At 40.4% G+C, this 18,399-nt stretch overlaps 1 protein-coding gene across 1 annotated transcript in view; it reads left to right on the top strand.

Moving 5' to 3' along the window:
* Positions 1-17,880, top strand: part of UBE3D (ubiquitin protein ligase E3D) — a gene marked incomplete at its 3' end in the record, with an annotated part of 120,537 nt that extends 102,657 nt beyond the window's left edge. Inside the window, exon 9 of the mRNA XM_081094262.1 lies at positions 17,354-17,880. Coding sequence (XP_080950388.1) covers positions 17,354-17,374 — 21 coding nt within the window. The remainder of the gene's footprint in view (positions 1-17,353) is intronic.
* Positions 17,881-18,399: the final 519 nt, after the last annotated feature.

Raw genomic sequence — 18,399 nt, 5'->3', positions numbered from 1 at the left:
CTTTGGTCTTTGGGCCAATGCTCTACCCATTTAGCAACACCATCCAGGGCCCAATGTATATTTATTGAAAATGTTCTTTGTGCAAAACCTCCAAGGGAGAGAGATTTGGATAAGGCATTACTGTTCCACATGCAAGTTTGGTTATTTGGAAACATGGGGATGGGTTGACAAGAACGGTTTTTATTGGGAACACAACAACGCCAGATGTCAGCAAGAAGAGGCACGTGGTCCCCCTCTCAGTGTCTGTGTCACATGCATGAGTGTGGGGATTAAAATGCACTGATGCTTTGTCTCTTTTCTTGAATCCCACTCTAAGAAGTAGTTCTCTGGAGTCAGCAGTTCAAGTGTTTGACAGATGATGACTATAAAGCCGGAGTATTGGCATGTGTCAGCGCAGGTGACCAATGTGTTGTAAGGTTGCCTTTCTCATCTGCCGCCTACTACTTCTAACACTCAGTGACATTTTAAACAGCAAGGTTGGGAGCGAGGGAAGGACTGCATCCAATTCCACTCCCCTCCTGTGCGGCAGATGTGCCCACAGGAACAACCGCACAGTGTGAGGCTGTCAGGTTTCCAGAAGAATTTAGCTAATGGGCTTCATTGCTCACAGTCCTCACATTCTGGAGAATCGGTGTGAAGGGTAGAACAGTGTAAAAGCTTTAGGCTTCTGAGAGTCCGTGAGTGAGTGATGACGTTTTGGTGGGCAACTTTTTTAACTTGGAGTTCTAGTTCGCCCCACCCACAGTTGAAGCAGTACTTCTGCATAAAGGCAAAGAAAGCAGACGTGGGCGCTCCTGTTAAAAACCAGTTCATTTAAACTTAAGGGGAAAGTTTTTGGCTGGGGAGAAGGCTAGCGTAGCGAAAGAGCTCTTGGGCATCTCCTCCAGAGGCATTTCTGAATAATGTGTCTCTTGAATGTCTCTCTCAGATAATGGGCAAAGCTGGCTCAGGGGTGCCTCCAGGCTTAGCAGAGAATGTTTTCTGGGTACTGTAAGCGTTAGGGAAGTCTAAACATCACTGACAGGAAGTCTAAGTTATACAGATCAGATTCCCCCCAAGGAAAAAATTGTTTATGAAGTTTAGCATTAGTAATCAGAGTCAGGAGCTACGTGTTTTATGCAGACATCAGAGTTACTAGTACCTGCACCACAAACTAGTCTGTGGCATTTCATTTTTTGAATCCATTTTTCTCTCCACTTAAGAACAGCTTTGTACTTTATACCAGAAATTTCCGCTGCGATTCAGAGAAAGCATAGGAGTCAGTTGCCAGCTTGTCCCTGTGATCTGGGGGACAAAGGGAAGCCTCTTGGAAGTCGTGACCCAGCTCCACACCCGCTGCTTCCTGTGGCTGCTTCAGATTAAGTGAGTTGAGCACAGAGCCTGGGGCCCAGAAAGAGTGGCTTTCCAGGGATGGGGACACAGCCTGAGGCTCGCTGGGAAACCTGGGCGACTCACCTTCAGCCTGCATGGGGTCTGGGCTTTATCACCCAGGACTGTGTGCTGGACTATTGAAACCTTTCCCTGACATCAAAATTGAATTCCTGCAGGAAGTTTTAAGTAGAGTAATTCAGGTGTGAGTCATACAAATGCCGGAAGGGAAGACAGGAAGAGTGAGTGAGCTTGAAAGAGTTGTTGAAATGATGTCCCTTATGCCACCCATCTTGCCCCCAATTTTATTTTATTTTTTTGACATTTTCTATGTCAAGTTTTTGTTTCCTTTTTCCTCCCTCTCAGGTGGGACAGGATGGCTAGAGTTACCTAGAGTTGGCTATTTCCCTTCCCCAGGTCAGTTAGCTCTGCTGATACCCAGCAGATGAGGCTTCTGTTAACCAGTTTCCCCTGAGGGCAGGTCTTGTTAGGAAGAACCGAGTGCTCTGGCATATTTCAAAAAGTTTAATTACCCCTCCTCCCATCAGAAACACAAAGGATTTTTCTCCCATATCTACTGTGAGTGCCTGGAGGTAAATGTGGAGTCCTTCCCACTGGATCCCCAGCAGTTTTTAACTCAGTCTTGTCCACACTGAGGCTCCAGCAAGTCCCCAGTTACAGTTTAGGATTTCCACCCCAGCACTAGTTCTCACGGGAATTCTGCTCATAAAGCTCAGCTCCTGTAAAGGCGATTCCCGGTATTCTCCTGTCTCTCCAGCCTTGGTTTACCCTGTGTCCTCCTCTCTGATGGACCCAAGAAGAGATGGTTTTTCAGTCTGTTCAGCTTCTTACTTATTAGGATGGAGTGGCAACTTCTAAGCTCCCAAAATGGAGAACCCAAGACCAGAAGTTTCCCAAATATATTTTATTTTAATAAATATTAACTGAGCATGATTTGGGTATGAAATGCATTTATTAAGCAGTTGAACTCATACAATGGAAATATGAAACAGTTTTCTCTTTTTTCCAATCTTCTTTTCAACTCTTGGGAAGGAGAGAAGAGCTGTTGAATTCTTTTCCTTTCTTTCTTTTGGTAATAATTAACATTCAATAAAGTGTGCAGAACTTAATTGTTCTTTTGATGAGTTTTGACAATTGTATATACACTTAGTATATATACACTTAGTACATACAGCCTTACCAATGTTGACATTTTGACTAGGTAATTCTTTGTTGTAGGGAGCTGCTCTGTTCATCCCTGGCCTCTACCCATGGGATGCCAGTAGCATCCCCTAGTCATGACAATCAAAAGAGACTCCAGACATTTCCAGGTGTCCTCTGGGAAGCAGAATCACTCCTGGTTGAAAACCACTGATATGTGCTCATGTAACTACCATCCAGAAAGAAGATACAAACCATATCCATTCCTCCAGAAAGTTCCCTTCAGGTCTTTTAGTTAATCCCCAAAACCACTGTCTCTAATTTCTGTCATCATAGAGTCATTTTGCCTAAACGTGAACTTTGTGTAAATTAAATCATACATGTGCACTCTTTTCTTTGGTCTAATCTCTTTCACTTAACATGATGTGTTTGTGATTTATCCATGTTATTACATTTAATTGCAGAGTAGTGTTCCATTGTATGAATATACCACAATTTGTTAATACATTTGACTGTTATGAATACTTAGGTTATTTCTGATTTAGGACTATTTGGAATAAAGCTTTTCTAAATATTCTGATAGAGTGTTTTTGTGGACATGTTTTCATTTCTCTTAGTAAATATCTTGGAATGGAATTCCTGGGCTGTAGGGTACATGTATGTTTAACCTTTTTTTTTTAATTTATCTTTATTGTTAAAAGTATACAGATGTCCCTTTACCTCCCGCCCCCCGCCCCCCCCATTGACCCTCTCCTTCCCACTCTCACCCCTCCCTAGTCCTTCACCGCACTATTGTCTGTGTCCATGGATGTTAATCTCTTCTTGACCCTGCCCCTGTCTGTTGCATGCTTCCATGTCTCTGTACCTATTTTATTTGTCAGTTTATTTTGTTCATTAGATTCCACATATAAGTGAGACCATGTGAAATTTTTCTTTCTCTGACTGGCTTATTTCACTTAGCATAATATCCTCCAGGTCCCTCCATGTTGTCTCAAAGGGTAAGCGATCCTTCTTTTTCACAACTGCATAGTATTCCATTGTGTAAATATAACCACTTCTGTAAAGTGTTATGCCATTTTACACTCCCACATACTCAATTGTGTATGAGCATTGCAGTTGATTCATATCACCATCAACACCATCACCATTTGGTGTTAGCAATCTTTTTTATTTTAGTTATTCTGGTGGGTACCTCATTGTGATTTTTGTTTGCATTTCCCTGATGACAAAGGATATTTAGCATCCTTTCAGGTGGTTTTGGTCATTTGTCTTCTTTTGTAATATGTCTGAGTCCTTTATGGTTGATATGTAGAGGTTCCCATTACATTTGTGTCCCCGAACCCCCTAGAACAGGTTCACAGTTTACAAGAACCTGCTGCCTGAACCTTAGGAACTAAGAAACCTTTCGCCAACTGAATAAATGTGGTTTAAATGATTAAAACTGCTATGAAACATGCCCTTCTTTTTATTGTTTCCTTTCCTGTTTCCAAACAGACTGTGAGGTTATAGCATCTTTTCTTTTAATGAGGTTAGAAATGCTCCTTCTAATTAGCCAGACAAATACACAAAACTACTTTTATTTGGGCTAGCCTTCCAATGCCCACAGGCTATACATAACCATGAGCCCTACCTCTTCCTTCCACAACTTTGACAAACAAATTAAGAGCAGGGACCTGTCCCCCAGGAGGCAGTGAGTCACCTTTATAATTCCATGCCCAGGGGAGTTGCTAGTGAGCCTTGTTCCAGAACCATGTTTCTTTCACTCACACAGAAATGTCTTTACGTAATTTAAAAAAAAAAAAAATTTGTCCATTTAGAAAGATTTCTTTTTCCATCTAAATTCTGATAACGGAAACTAAAAATCTATAGTGTTTGCAAAAATAAGAATGTAGATGGTATAATGTAAAATATCGCCTGCTACTGGGAAAAAAATAAAATAAATTTTTTTAAAAAAATAGCCCTGGCCAGGTGATTCCATTGGAGCTTCGTCCTGTACACCAAAAAGTTGCAGGTTCGATTCCTGGTCCAGGTGCCAACAGGAATAAACTGATGTTTCTCTCTCACAAAATCAATAAAAACATATCATCCGGTGAGGATTTAAAAGAAAAGAGGAAGATAACTCCAAGCCCAGTGCTTACTAATAGACAGTGTAGGGGCCTTTGAATGTGTATAATGTGCAGGTTCAAACCAGAACATCCTTGCTTACTGAGATAATCCACCCCTTAGAAATTCAAGCCTCAATCCAGAGACAATGGATTTTTAAAATATGAGACTATTTGGCTGAATTTGCAGTGATTAGGCCCATCATAAATGCATTCAACTTTAACTAGGAATGTATCACAACTTTAACTAGAAAGAAGAGTCTGACTGATTTTTTCACCAAAAAACTGTAAAACGGTGGGAATGAATGGATGGATATAAACTCAACCTATCACCTCTCAGTCATTAGTGAATTACTATGGGGACAGGACTTGTCTAGCTACTATAGCATTAGATACTTGGAAATGACCAAAGCTCAACTATATTTTTTTGGGAAACACCGGCCTCCTTTAAAATCAGCTAATGGCCATAAAATGCTGGCCTCTGGTTCACTCTGAAGCCAGGATATGGCCATCTTCCCACAGAAGTGAAGTTCTGGGAGTTGGCATCACTGATGGACAGAAGAACCTGCATACTTCAATGTCAGTCAGAGCTGGCAGATGTCCGAACCTGCTGGGGGTCACTGGACTTACTAGTAAGTGAGGAGCCCTGTCTTGCTGGGTTTCTTTATAGGTTTGTCAGAATGGAAAGATGAGTATCCCACTGATCCAACCTGCCCCCAACGTTTTTCTCTCCATTCTTTTATTACCATCACACTAATGTTATGAACCTAGGATTCTTGAGAAAGGAATAAAATTGTATCTGTTTATCTCATACTGGGTCTTGGTTGTCCAAAATTCCTTACTTGAGGGACCATCCCGGCCCCCACCCCCACCCCAATGGGAACCTTTTTCATTCATTTCTCATTCATTTTCCATTCATTTCTCATACTTTTGAAAGATGAAGACCTCAAGTAAATTTGGGGACATTGTTAAACACTTCTTTTTCCTTTCAAAGAAATGTTTTACCCCTAAATAAATAGAAAATAGAGAACATTGCTCAAACGTGTCTGTAGGCCTTATCTTTAAGTATACAGAATGGAATAGTTCTGAGCACAGCAGACTCAGTAGAACACTTGTTTATGCTCAGAGCCTGTTAGCAATTAAGTGTGTTAAAGACACCTAAAACAATATGTGAGCTTCAAAATGTTCTCCCCTCCCCATCAAACATAGTGTACTTTTCTCATGGCTTTATAACTTGGAAAAGCTGTGGTCCTTACTCCTGTCAGATCAAAGCTTATGTTTCTGTGTCTCCTCTCAGAACTTCTCTGATCCCGAAGAAATTATTTCACATTTTGCAGGTCACTAGTCAGGAGTTTCAGACCCCATTTAGTCAGGTGGAGGAAGGCTTTTGGCTAAGGAAGCTTTCCCGGGCATGGTGTGGGGAAGAGAAAGCCTACTTGGGATCAGTCACAGACACTGGCGGACCTGATATAAACCTTGACCAACTTGAGGAAGCTGGAAGCCCCCATGTTACAGATGCAGAGATTAAGGCATGAGGGCTGGGTTACCTGCCAGGTTGTCTCTGGAAAATACATGTGTCCTTTCCCCTGAGCCAGGCTGCCTCTTTCATCTCTCTAGCTTGCCAGCTCTGACTGGCATTGAAGTATCCATTAGTAACCTCTGGGCTTGGAGTTGTGTTTCAAATAGCAGGTGATATTTTTCACTAAGCCATCTGCATTCTTACATCTGCTGATACTATAGGTTTGCAGTTTGTTCTCAGATGCAATATCTGCGATTTCAGTACCTGATAGTGGTAGATGTTATTTTTACTTGGGGTAGTATAAGCCAAAGAGTTAATCCTAGGATATTTTATACATACCAGCCATTTGTGCTTCTTCCTTTAAAAATAATTAAACAAGATTTGTTCATGAACAGCTGATAGAAAAACAGATGCATCTGTAGCAACATTTACATAAAACATTTAGATATAGTTGTCTTAATAATAAGCTCTTCCATTTATTGGGGTCCTCAGCTGTCCTAGGCCTGCTGATCCATTTGCGTCCTTTATCACTGACCCCCACAGCCACCAGGGGTCAGATCTGGGGGGAGCTGAAGCTGTCTGTGGTCATTCAGCTTGTAGGCATTAGGGAGGGGACTCAGTCTCAGCTCCCCCCTTAGGCCAGAGCCTGGGTCTTTGCTCTCCCATGGTCTGTGCAGTGTTGTTTCCTCACCCTTATCTGTTTTCACTTCTCTCTGCTCCGTATCCTTTACCTCCAGCTTTCCTGTCTTTGTATAGTTCCCCTTTCTGCACTTTCCTAGTTACCACCTGGTTTCTTCTGGCTTCCCATGGAGCTTAGATGTGGGTGTAAACCTACCACTTTGAACAAGGAGAGCCTTAATCGCTGTGTGCCCTTTCCTCGTCCCGCACCCTGCGCTGTTCCTGCCTTCAGGGAACTCCATCTGCAGTTCTGTGTAAGGAGCCCCTCTTGGCTCTCCCTGCGGCTTAAAGTGAAAAGCTGAGGCTCATGGAAAACATCATGTAACATTGTCCTTTTCACTGTGTTCCTCTCTGTCAGTACCAGCATTTATTTTCATTTCATTTTGTAGTTTTAAATCCTTATAAGCCAGTCTCTATCCCATCTTTAAAATAGATTAATTACAGTTTCATGATCACTGTTTATTTCCCACAACTCCAAATAACTGGCTTAAGAAATAAATGGTGTTTATTTGAACATGGATATATTAGTATGTTTTCCTTTGAAGATTTGCATATTTTAAAATACTATATTTTCAAAGTAATGGTGAAGTAGTAATGGTTAAGGAAAATAAGCATCTGGTTATAATTTGATCCCCTTCTCACCAGTCCTTAACTGTTATTTAATTATTCCAAGTCATAATCTTTTTTACTGAACTGACTAAACTAGACTAGTATGATTCATCCTGCTTTCTAAACTTATGGGCAGAAATTCCTTTCTAAGATTTCAGGCCACTTTCTCCTCTATCTTGCTGGTTCTCCTCACTTGCCAGAAGTTTTCTCTTCTAATCAGAGAATTACTTTCTCATTACAGGAAGGGCTTTAATTTGTCATTCTGTCTTCTCTCTCCTTCATCTAATCCAAAAGAAATAATCTACTTTCTTCCTTAAAAATAGAGCGCCTGCATCATTCCAACGGCTGCTAAATCCGGCTTAAAATTGGAATGGTAGTATGGATTCTTTCTTCATTTAGAGTTACTGTAGCAATTATCTCTCTCCCTAATTAGATGGCAGGGAGCTTTTATGATGGAATGAACATGAGGCTCGGCTGGGAAACAAAGACCCGGTTGCAAACTCAGCCTTGTCTTACTAGCTTGTAGCAATGAGCAAAAGTTACTGGATTTTTCTGAACCTTGGTTCCTCATTTATATATTGGGGACATAATTAATTTAGATGTTTACTTCAAGTAGATTTTGTAGGAATTAGTGAGGTGAGCCCATGCCTGGCACTTAGTTTCTTCATTGCATAAAACACATTAACACTCACTGCAGAGCTTGTACAGACTATTACAAAAAATTAAACCCCCTGTTGGTAGATACAGAAAAAGGACATGAACTCACAATTAACGAATTCACAAGAAAAGCAAGTACAAATGAACATTTGGGGAATGTTTAAACTCATAGCAATTAAATAAATTTTAAAAGAATTGAAATGTTATTTTTCTTTTATTAAATTAGCACTAATTTTAAAGGAAAGACTTAATGCTGGCACCATTGCCAGTGGGTACTGCTCATTGGAAAAAATATGCATCAAATTATAATAATATTCATATCTTTAAGTCTAATAATTCCATTTCTGGAACTCTACGACTCTATCCTTAGGGAATATTCTAAAATATGGAAAAAATTTTTAAACATGACAATAACTATTTTATTATGATGATCTTAACAAACCTAAGAACAAATTATGTTTATAATGGATTAAGCTATGAAGGACTATTTTCCAGCTTTTAAACTAAAAATAAAGACTATTGAGAGGCACGTAAAAATGTTTATGATATTAGAAATACGTAGAAAAGATAATTAATATGAAAAAAATGTATCTTAAAGCTAAATGAAAATAGACCCAAGTCATAATTTTGTTAAAACATTATAGCATATGTTTCTTTTTCTCTTTTTACCTGTTTCCCCGAGTTTTTTATAAGTTAATATGACTTTTAAGATTAAAATTATAGTTTTAGTCTAATGTATTGAGTGCCATTATGTATGTGTCTGGAAATTTTTCTATGTCATTTTGATTTTTTAAAAAGCCAGAATCTTTCCTCATTATTTACTTCATGGCAGTAAAAAAGCAAAAAAGGTATGCTTCGCAGACTATTTAGAATAAATACTTCATGCAGAACCTAAGAGCTAAGGTGCTATTGTGTGTAACCTACGTGTTTAATGTCACGCTGTTAGCCCGAACCATGGTAAATATAATGGGGCTATCGCACTATAGCCACCTGCTTCAGGACTCATTCCAATATTAACTAACTGGCTTACTCAGGTCATTCTACTGAGAGAGATGAGATCTCAGTGATATATTGACCAGAATGTCAATGTGAGCAAGACTTTAAATAAGCGGGGGTGAGGAGGGGTGGGGAGAGATTAACCGGGGAGTTTATATGTATATATGCCTAGCCCATGGACACAGACAATAGTGTGGTGAAGGCCTAGGAGAGGCGGTGCAGGGAGGAGGGGGTCAATGGGGAGTAAAAAAAGGGGGATATCTGTGATACTCTCAACAATACAGAGAAATTTTAAAAAAGAATGCATCTCAAAGCTATATCTAGAGATAACTGGATTGAAGTAAGCTAGACAAGATCATTTGCCAAGTATTATGCCATGGTTTTTAGTTGAAATTTTTATTGACATAGTCGTAGATTTGCTTGTAGTTGTGAGAAATAATACAAAACATCCCTTGTATACTTTGCCCAGTTTCTCTTGGTGGTAACAGTTTTGCAGAACTATAGTATACTACCATAGCCAGGGTATTGACATGGTACAGTGCCTCTCACCTTACTCAGATTCCCTGGTTATACTTATTTGTGTGTGCACATGTGCACGAGAGTATGAAGTTCTGAGATTGTATCACCTGTGCGTGTTTGTGTTTCTCCCACCACCATCAAGACACGACTAGTTCCATCCCTCCAGGTGCGGTGCCCTTTTATATTCACACCCTCTCTCCCCTCCCCACCATCCCTCACCCCTGGCAGCCACTACCTTGTCCTCTTTTGGGGAAGTTTTGTCATTTCACAAATGTTATATAAATGGAATTATACAGTATTGGACCTTGTGAGGCTGCTTTTTAAATTTAGCCTGGTTCCCTGGAGATGCTTCCAAGTTGTTGCACGTATCAACACTTCGCTGTTGGTTATACGGAATAGTATTCTATGGTATGGTGTACCACTGTTGAACTGCTCACCTGGGCTGATTCCAGTTTTTGGCTATTAAAATAATGCTTCATGGACATTTGTGCACAGGTATTCCTGTGAACATAAAGATTTCACTTCTGGAATATATGTCCCAGGCTGCAATTGCTGTGTCATATAGTAACCACATGTTTATTTTTAAAAGAAACTGCCAAATTGTTTCCTAGAATGTCTATACCATTTTATATTCCCCCAAGCAATGTTTAGGAGATTTGGTTTCTTTGCCAGCATTCGGTGCCATCACGGGAGACTTATTTTGAAGTCAAATTAATGACAGTTGTCTTTACCAGAATTAATCAAATAATTTTGCTGAAAAAACACACATGAAGTAACTAATTTAGAAAAGAAAACCACATCAGGACTTATCTACTCCCTGTCTCCACCCTTCCCAGTACCTCGCCCCCCGCCCCCCCAAAACAAAAATTCATTCACTTAACTCTTAATAGACTAACTCTATAGTGTAGGTCAGTTTGATATTTGGCCCCTTCAGTCTCTAGATAACTACCAAGGTCTTCCTTGGTAGACGTTGGGCCCAGCCTCCTTTATCAATATCAGGAAATAGGGCTGGAGATCATTTGTTTCTGTCTGGGCCAGTGTCTTCAGTTTGCCCTGGTCTAGAAATCAAATCGCTGGGTTAGGAGTTAGAAGGCCTACGGTTGAGCCTCTCTTGTTATCAGCTGTGTTATTGTAAATAAGTCAGTTACCTTCTCTAAGTTTGCTCAGCTCTAGCAAATGGCTCTCAAACTCTAGCATGAAGTAGAAGCCCCTAAGGGATCTATTAAGACGCCAGTTGCAGGGCTCCACCCCTAGACTTTCTGATGGAGCAGGGCTAGAGCAGGCACAAGGATTTGCCTAACAAATTCCCAGGTGATGCATTGACGTGGCAGGAAATGTCCATGAAAACCCTAGACGAGATTACACTAAAGTGCTTTGGGCCCAACAGTCAGCACCACCTTCTCCCCCAAAAAAACCTTAAATTTGTTTTCCATTTAAAAAATCATAGAAGAATATTCACTGTCCCGGGAAGATTACCCCAACATATTATTAGGTTAACAAGAAGCTATTAGTATACATTACAGAACAGCATCTATAGAAATGTTCAGTTATACATAGAAAGTAAAAGTCTAGAAAGATATACCCAAAGTATTAGTAGTTGCTATTGCTGAGTAATGGAGTTTCAAAGTTTTTCTTTTTCTTTTTTTGTGTGCTTTTCTGTGTTTTCTAATTTTGTCTATAATTCATATATTTATAAATCAGTTGTTAAAACAAACAAAATACAGTGAACAATACAAATCTTCATTTCTGTAAGCAGTACAAGTCTTGATTTCATAGTAAGTGTTTCTCTCAGTTGTAATCATTGCAGTAAAGAGCTTGTTGAATACCCACCAACAGAAGTTATCTGTTCAGGTATGAGATACAGTTGTCTGGGACAGTTTGCAGGAGCAGCTGTGACGCTCCTTCACCCTTTCTCCTAAAAAGTGTGGTTGATCACCTTTGTCATTCTTCCTGCCTGACAGAGCTCTGCACTCACGCACTGAATAGTCCTGGCCCCGGACCGCTCGTTACAGCCTCTCGTTGCTGCCTGTGTAATGTTTTCATGGCACTTCCCCCACTGCTAACTGGGATTCCCAGCCATAACCTCACCAGCTAGTCCCTCCTCCATCCTTGACAGGGAGGCAGAAAGAACGTCTTTATCTGAATGAAGCAAGATTCTTCCCTGGTTATGTCTCTGTTAGAAGAATGAATATTTGCAACTAAAATAGGAGTTTAAAAATATCACTGAAATAAATCTGTTTAGATGACAAAAACCACTCATCTGCTATGGAAAGCTGTGGGTTCATGTCCCCTCCTGGATTCTCAGATTGCACTGTTATCCCAGATATGTTGTCTTCTTCAACATCCATGCTTCCCAACCTTAAGGTAGATGAGCGTGAGCAAAGCTTCCTTGGAACATTGTTTATTAAAACAGTTTGCTGCTAAATTTTTTAATCAGTTGATACTGTAGAAAAACACCTTTTCATTTCTGAACTCTGTTTCTGAGTAAACGTATTTGGTCCGAGACCTGTCGCCAGCAAGGCAGTGCAGTGCTGATTTTCAAAGCACCCTTCTCGTCCCGAGCTGTGGTGCCGCCGTTTCCGCTGCCAGCTCCCGCAGGAGGACATTCCATGGGAATGAGAAATTAAAAGGACATTTTGATTTATGAGTGACAGTGTATTTACTGTGGTAGCACTGCATTATAGTATGCGTTTTAACACCCACTCATAAATAGAATTATTTCCTTTAACAAGTATGTGTTGTGCTCGAGGCAGTGTATTTTCACGTAACAACTAAAGACGGTTGTCATATAAACATTTGCCCCACGGGTTTGCCGTCATTACCCAAGTTACTGGGTTTGCTTCTTGTACTTGGGAGTTTCGGTGATCGCACCGGGCCTGCCTGTTCACTGCAACAGCACCAGCCAGTGCCCACATTCCTCTCCGTAACCCATTTATTCTGAAAGAAGTGATGAGAAGTTTATGTCTAGAACGTAAGTGCTTTGTTGAAGAATAGGATCGAGACCCAGGCACAGTGGCATTTTTCCACATTTCAACCCCGTCTAGAGATAAAAAGGCTCCGTCCTCTTCTCTTTCTCCCACACACACACATCTCCCTGCTGGCCCTTCTCCCACTGCTGGCTTTTGACCTAGATGTCCACTAGCAAACATAATTGTGCTTCGTTTAACTGGTTCCCAGGAAGATGAAAATCAACAGGCGTTTTATTTGCACGTAAATCATCACAGTGCATCCATGGCTTAAATAAAAGGTAACGGTTGACATTCGTTTGTAGTCAGCCCCTTACTTCTTTCTCTCCTGCTTCCTAAAGGCTCGTACAGGACTTGTGCAGGAACTCTGGAGTTGGGGAGCTGAGGGGGCAGCACTGATGTTCCCTTCATGCCACATTTCTGTCCGCGGTTTACAGTTGTGTACGCACACAACTGTCAGTTTAAAGGGAGAGGAGTTTTCCCCTCTCTGTGTTGCTTCTCACATCTTTTGTTCCATCCTTCCTGTTTGCTGCTAATTCATTTAGCACGTCTGTTTTATTGTCTCTCCTTGCCAACACAGTAGTAGTAGCAGTAGTAGTAGTAGTAGTAGTAGTAGTAGTAGTAGAGTCATAACTACCTTTTTCAGGATACTGCCTCTGAAATCTCACTCCCTTTCATAACTCAAGAGTAGTCTTTTTTCTGCCAGCAGGCATAAAGCATCTGTCTTAAACTCGTGGCATCTAATTAGAATCATCTCTTTACTGGACTGCCTCCCCACTTGTGTGTTAACACCTTGTAGGAACGCCTTCTGAGTGTGCTCTGTGATGGGACAGTCACTGGCATGTAGAAGGTACTTAATGTTGGGTGAACTGAGTGAACGGAGCCAGCCTGCCTACCCGAGAAAGCAATATCTTACATTGTTTATCCAACTCAAAAAGTTCAGTCCAGGTGTCAGCAGCACGGGCCTGAGTGGTGCTGAGTTAGTGAGTCAAAATAGCTTAATCCCAATGTTCCTTAAGATGCCAAATTTATAAATGCTTGACAAAATTTATTTTTATATTTATGTGATTCATTTACATGTGAATCATCACAGTGCATCCATGGCTGAGATACAAGGTAAAGGTTGAAACTAATTTGTATTTTCATATTAATTTTATTTTATAAATGAAATTTGATCCTAGAAACTTTAGTTTATAATATAAAGTGTACACTCTCTTTTCCTATTGCAGAACATAACTGAACAGGAGCCATGCTTAGACAGCAATACATATTTAAAGCATAGTTTTAAATACCTGCTTTTTTAAGTCTACAGTACCCTTTAAGAGGAACAGTTGTCTATGGTTATGCTACTTATTCTAAAGAGTCTTTTCTAGAGCCTGCAATTATTACGAAGCTCACATTTTCCAGTATTTCACAATTACATCTGTCTTATTTAGCACACCCTAAAACGGTTATGTAGCTTTTTATAAAAAGCTAATTTTATCTTCTGCAGCCTGCCTTGACAGCGTACCTTTCTATTGATTGAAATTCTAAATCTGTGCTGAGGAATAGAATTTCATAATATACATTTGTTAACGAAGATAAGAGAACATCAAAATGTGTTTAACATGAACGTATTGAAGCATTCTAAACTTAACATTTGATCAGCTGTTCCATCGGCCTGGCCCTGGCTGTTGTGGTTTAAGAAGAGTGTTTGTAGATGATGACTCAAAGCAGAGACCTTTATTTAGATGTCTTCACTCTCTCATCCTTTCCATTCCCAAGTGTCCAAATTCAGGGAACAGGGCGGGTTCAGACCTCAACAGCCAACATGGAAGAGTCCTGTCTTTCCTAGTTTTTAATAATTACTTATACTTTTGTAATGGTATATTTCAGAAATGTAGCAGTGGGGCCTGAAGCTGTAACTGTACTGATATCCTCTGAAAAGCTTTAAAACTTTTGCTTTGGGGAATAAAACCAAAAAATAAAAATAAAAGATAAAATACAGAGATTTTTCTCAGTGTCGTGGAACAAAATAAAATTATCCTCTCTTACAATAAATGGCAGTTAGGGAAAGCAATTTCTTCTGTCATGGTTAAAAGCTAGGAACACAAAATCAGCATTTGAAATGATATCCCACAGTGTTTTAAATAAAGACACTAAAATGCATTGTACATTATCTGTTTCCGAGGATGATTGCATACGCTTGTTATTGAGTCCTGCAAAAAATACAGAATGTACTTGGCAGGTGGAACTATAAAAACCAGGGATGAAAAAAGACATATTAGGTCGAATTTTAAAGTTTTCTTTTCTGAGGGGGCTCTATTTCTGGTTACTTAATTTAGTCTGCTCAGCCTTTTATGTATTTGTTCATAGCCACAGGCATGCAAAAGAAAATAAATCTTTGGTATTTGAAGCAATAATGAAGATTAAAGGTCCCTAAACCTCTGCAGTTTTATCTCATTCAATGGAAAAAGCATAAATTAGGAATCGAAGTTTCTTCTGAAGCCCATCCTTGATACTTCATAGCTTTGTATCCTGAGCAAGTCACTGAATTTTTCTGAGCTCGTTTCTTCACTTGTACAGCAACGTCAAATGCCTGATTTATTTAAGTCACGGGACTGTGCTGAGGATGAGAGGAGTCAAAATAGGCTTCATATAAAGTGTTTTACAAGTTCCAGGAAGGTCCTGCTATAATTCCCATTTTGCAGATTGGAAAAAGGCTGAGAGAGGCTAACAAACTTGTGGAAGGTCACCCAGCTAGTAAATGTGAGAGCTAATACTAAAGTCCTATGTCTAAATTACAGCATTTTCCAACATTGGCACTATTGATTGGGGGGAGGGGGCGTGACTGATAATTTGTTCTTGGGGTGAGGGGTGCCCTGTGCATTAGTGGATGTGTAGCAGCTTTCCTATCTTCTATCCCCTAGATGCCAATAGCATCCCATAAGTTGTGACAATCAAAAATGTGTTCAGACCTTGCCACATGTCACCTGGCAGGCAAAATCACCCAACATTGAGAAGCACTGGTCTATGTGATTCCAGAGCTAAAGTTCTTAACCACTTTTATGATGACACTAGTGCCCTAGTGCACATTAAAAGGAAATTAATTAGAAGAAATATTGTAATATCACTGTTCGCCCTTTCTTTATAATAGAAGCGTCAACCAAATTCATGATCGACAATGACAGACGAAACATGCATGTGATTGGCACCAGCAAGAGCTTTATATATATCACTCGTGCGCCAGTCAACGTTTATTTTTAAATTGCTGGTGCGCATCATATGTACTGGCTGGTAGGTCGGTTGGTTGGATGGACAGATGGATGGTCGGTCACGTAGCCTTTTATATATATAGATTTATCAGTGTCATTGTTATTCTGAGTAGTTTTCAGAATTAAAAATGAAATAACAGCAATTTTCAGAATTAAAAATGAAATAACTAGTTTCATTCCTCATCGGGCTGGCATTGTCTTCTTTTGTAAGGCCTTTGTAAATTTCTTGTAGGCACACCATCGACAGCAAGCCAGAAGTCGGACTCAACAGCTCCTAAATTCCCTTGCCCTGTAATTCTGTGATCATTCCCTAAGGTTCCCAGCTGGTCTCTCTTGAACAGCCCCTTCTCATCTGAAATGTTTATGGACTCCTAATATCAGTTATCATCTGAGAAGCCAGAGAGAGAAACACATGCATTTTCATAACTATTACCTCATTTAATTTTCACAATAAGCCATTGAGGTTTGTAACAGCTGTTTGTGTTTACATTTTGTTTAAGAATCTTAACCTTTCTTCTTTGCCTGCTCCTTCAACTTTGGTGTTCTCATTGCAGAACTTGATATAGAGACTCAGCAGGAAGTTGATATGGAAACTCAGCAGGTGCCTTTCTTACCAGCACTGCATGAAGAGGAACATCCTTCTGAATTACTCAACATAAAGCAGATGCTTTCTGCTCTGCATGATTCTTTTCCCTTCCACCTAACAAGCGTCATTAAATGCATGCCTCCTCTGGCTGTGTTCGGGGACTTAAGAACCACTAAGAGTGGAGCGCTGTTACTTCTGTTGCTTACTCTTTCCCCCTAGAAAGGCCTAGGTTGACCTTCTCCACTGTCCCATACTTCCTGGTCTTTATCTCTGATCTACATCCCATCTCTGCCTGATCTGGCACAGTCCCCAATTTATTATCACCCCTGAACCAAAACTTTCTAAACAGTTATGACTGACTTTATGATGTTTGTTTCTGTGTTATGTAAAATGATTGTGAAATTAGATGCATTTGATCTGGGCCTTATTAAATAGTCAGAACATGTCTTGTGCCTAGGCCTATATGAATTAAAAAATTTTAAAACACTGAGTTTTAGGATTGATCGCTGCTGATGACTGAGTGTGGTTAAAAACATTGGCATGACCTGAGGAGAAGCTGGTATAGTTGCCGAGAGTGACAAGGAGCTGGACTTGCCCAGGGATCTTTAGGACGCAGAATTCTGCTTATGGGAGGTCTGAGCAGCTATTTGAACCAATGGGAAAGAGACCTGGGTTACTTCACAACAATACAACTTTAGTGTCAATTAAAACTTTTATTTTTTTCTTTAAAGTGTATGTGAATCATTTAAATTACTCTATGATTCATTTTAGAAGGACGAATTGGCTCCTTCTGTAAAATGATAATGTCTGGCCAAAGAATCTTTTTAGATCAACATGCGTCCTTATTGACCACACTTACCTGGTTCTGATTTGATGTGCATCAGCCATTTCATCATGTTAGATAAGTAAAGCGCTGGGGGGTTTTCTTCCTTTTCCAGGTGGCCTTTTTGAAGATGTAACCGTGGGAGCCGAAGCCTTCCTCTGCACAGCACGGAGCACATGGGAGGCCGGCAGTCAGCCCAGGGAGCAGTGATGACAGACAAGAGCCCGAGCCCTGCAGTGGAGTTTGAGTGTTACCTGCATATATTCTCTAAACTTCAACTCTGTGAAAGACCAAGGTGGTGAAGGAAGTCACCGGAGCAGGTTGAGTTAAGTGTAGAAGTTCAGTCTCTATTTCCACAGAGAAGAACATCCAAATGTGTGCTGTGTCAGACCACCAGGAAGGCTGCGAGCTAGCGGAGACCCGTCTGTCCAGAGCGGAATGCAGAGGGACTTCGCTGCTGGAATTGTGTTAACTGCCATAAATCTTTGGAAATAAACTTTCAAAGAACTTCTCAGGTTCCTTTAAAACAATTTTTTTTAAACGAAAATATCGAATTTTGCATACCTTATTTAGAGGAGATGCTCAATAAATAAATGTTTGTTGAATAAATGATTATCAAATTAAAGGTTTTCCCACTTACGCAAACCTGCCTGTATTCCCTTTGTTCTTTATTTCCTTTACCAATATTATTGCAAATCAGTATATAGACCTCACTGGCATCCTGGTACAGAGTTGTCAAAACCCTCATGTGCCCAAGCAGGGGGTGAAGAGGTCATTGAATGAGAATGATAGAGCGAGCGCAGCCAGCTCCTGAGTTTACAGCAAAGGTTGGAGACTTGCCTATTCTCACGAAGTAGGAGCGAAGCCCGGACCAGAGCCAGCTCCTCCTTTCCCACTCCCCCCTCAGGAGGACGGGCTCTGGGTCTGCAGCTCTAATTGCTGCTTATCGAGCCTCTTAGCCTTCATCCCAACCCACAGACCACCAGTACCTTTTATTTGAAAACCCTGAGTTTTCTGTCCCCTAATTTCCTAACTTAACACAGGGGTCACTGGCACTGTGATTTGGTGAAACTTTCATGACATCTTCTTCCTTGTAGTTTAACCAAAACATTTGTCCTGCCAGCAATCAGTGGTCTAGCACTCAAATCCATCACTGGTGGG

This window comes from Myotis nattereri (assembly GCF_964212035.1).
Source record: "Myotis nattereri genome assembly, chromosome: 6".
In the NCBI taxonomy this organism is placed as follows: domain Eukaryota; kingdom Metazoa; phylum Chordata; class Mammalia; order Chiroptera; family Vespertilionidae; genus Myotis; species Myotis nattereri.
Note: the sequence above shows the minus strand (reverse complement) of the source record. Positions and strands in the feature narration are given on the sequence as shown.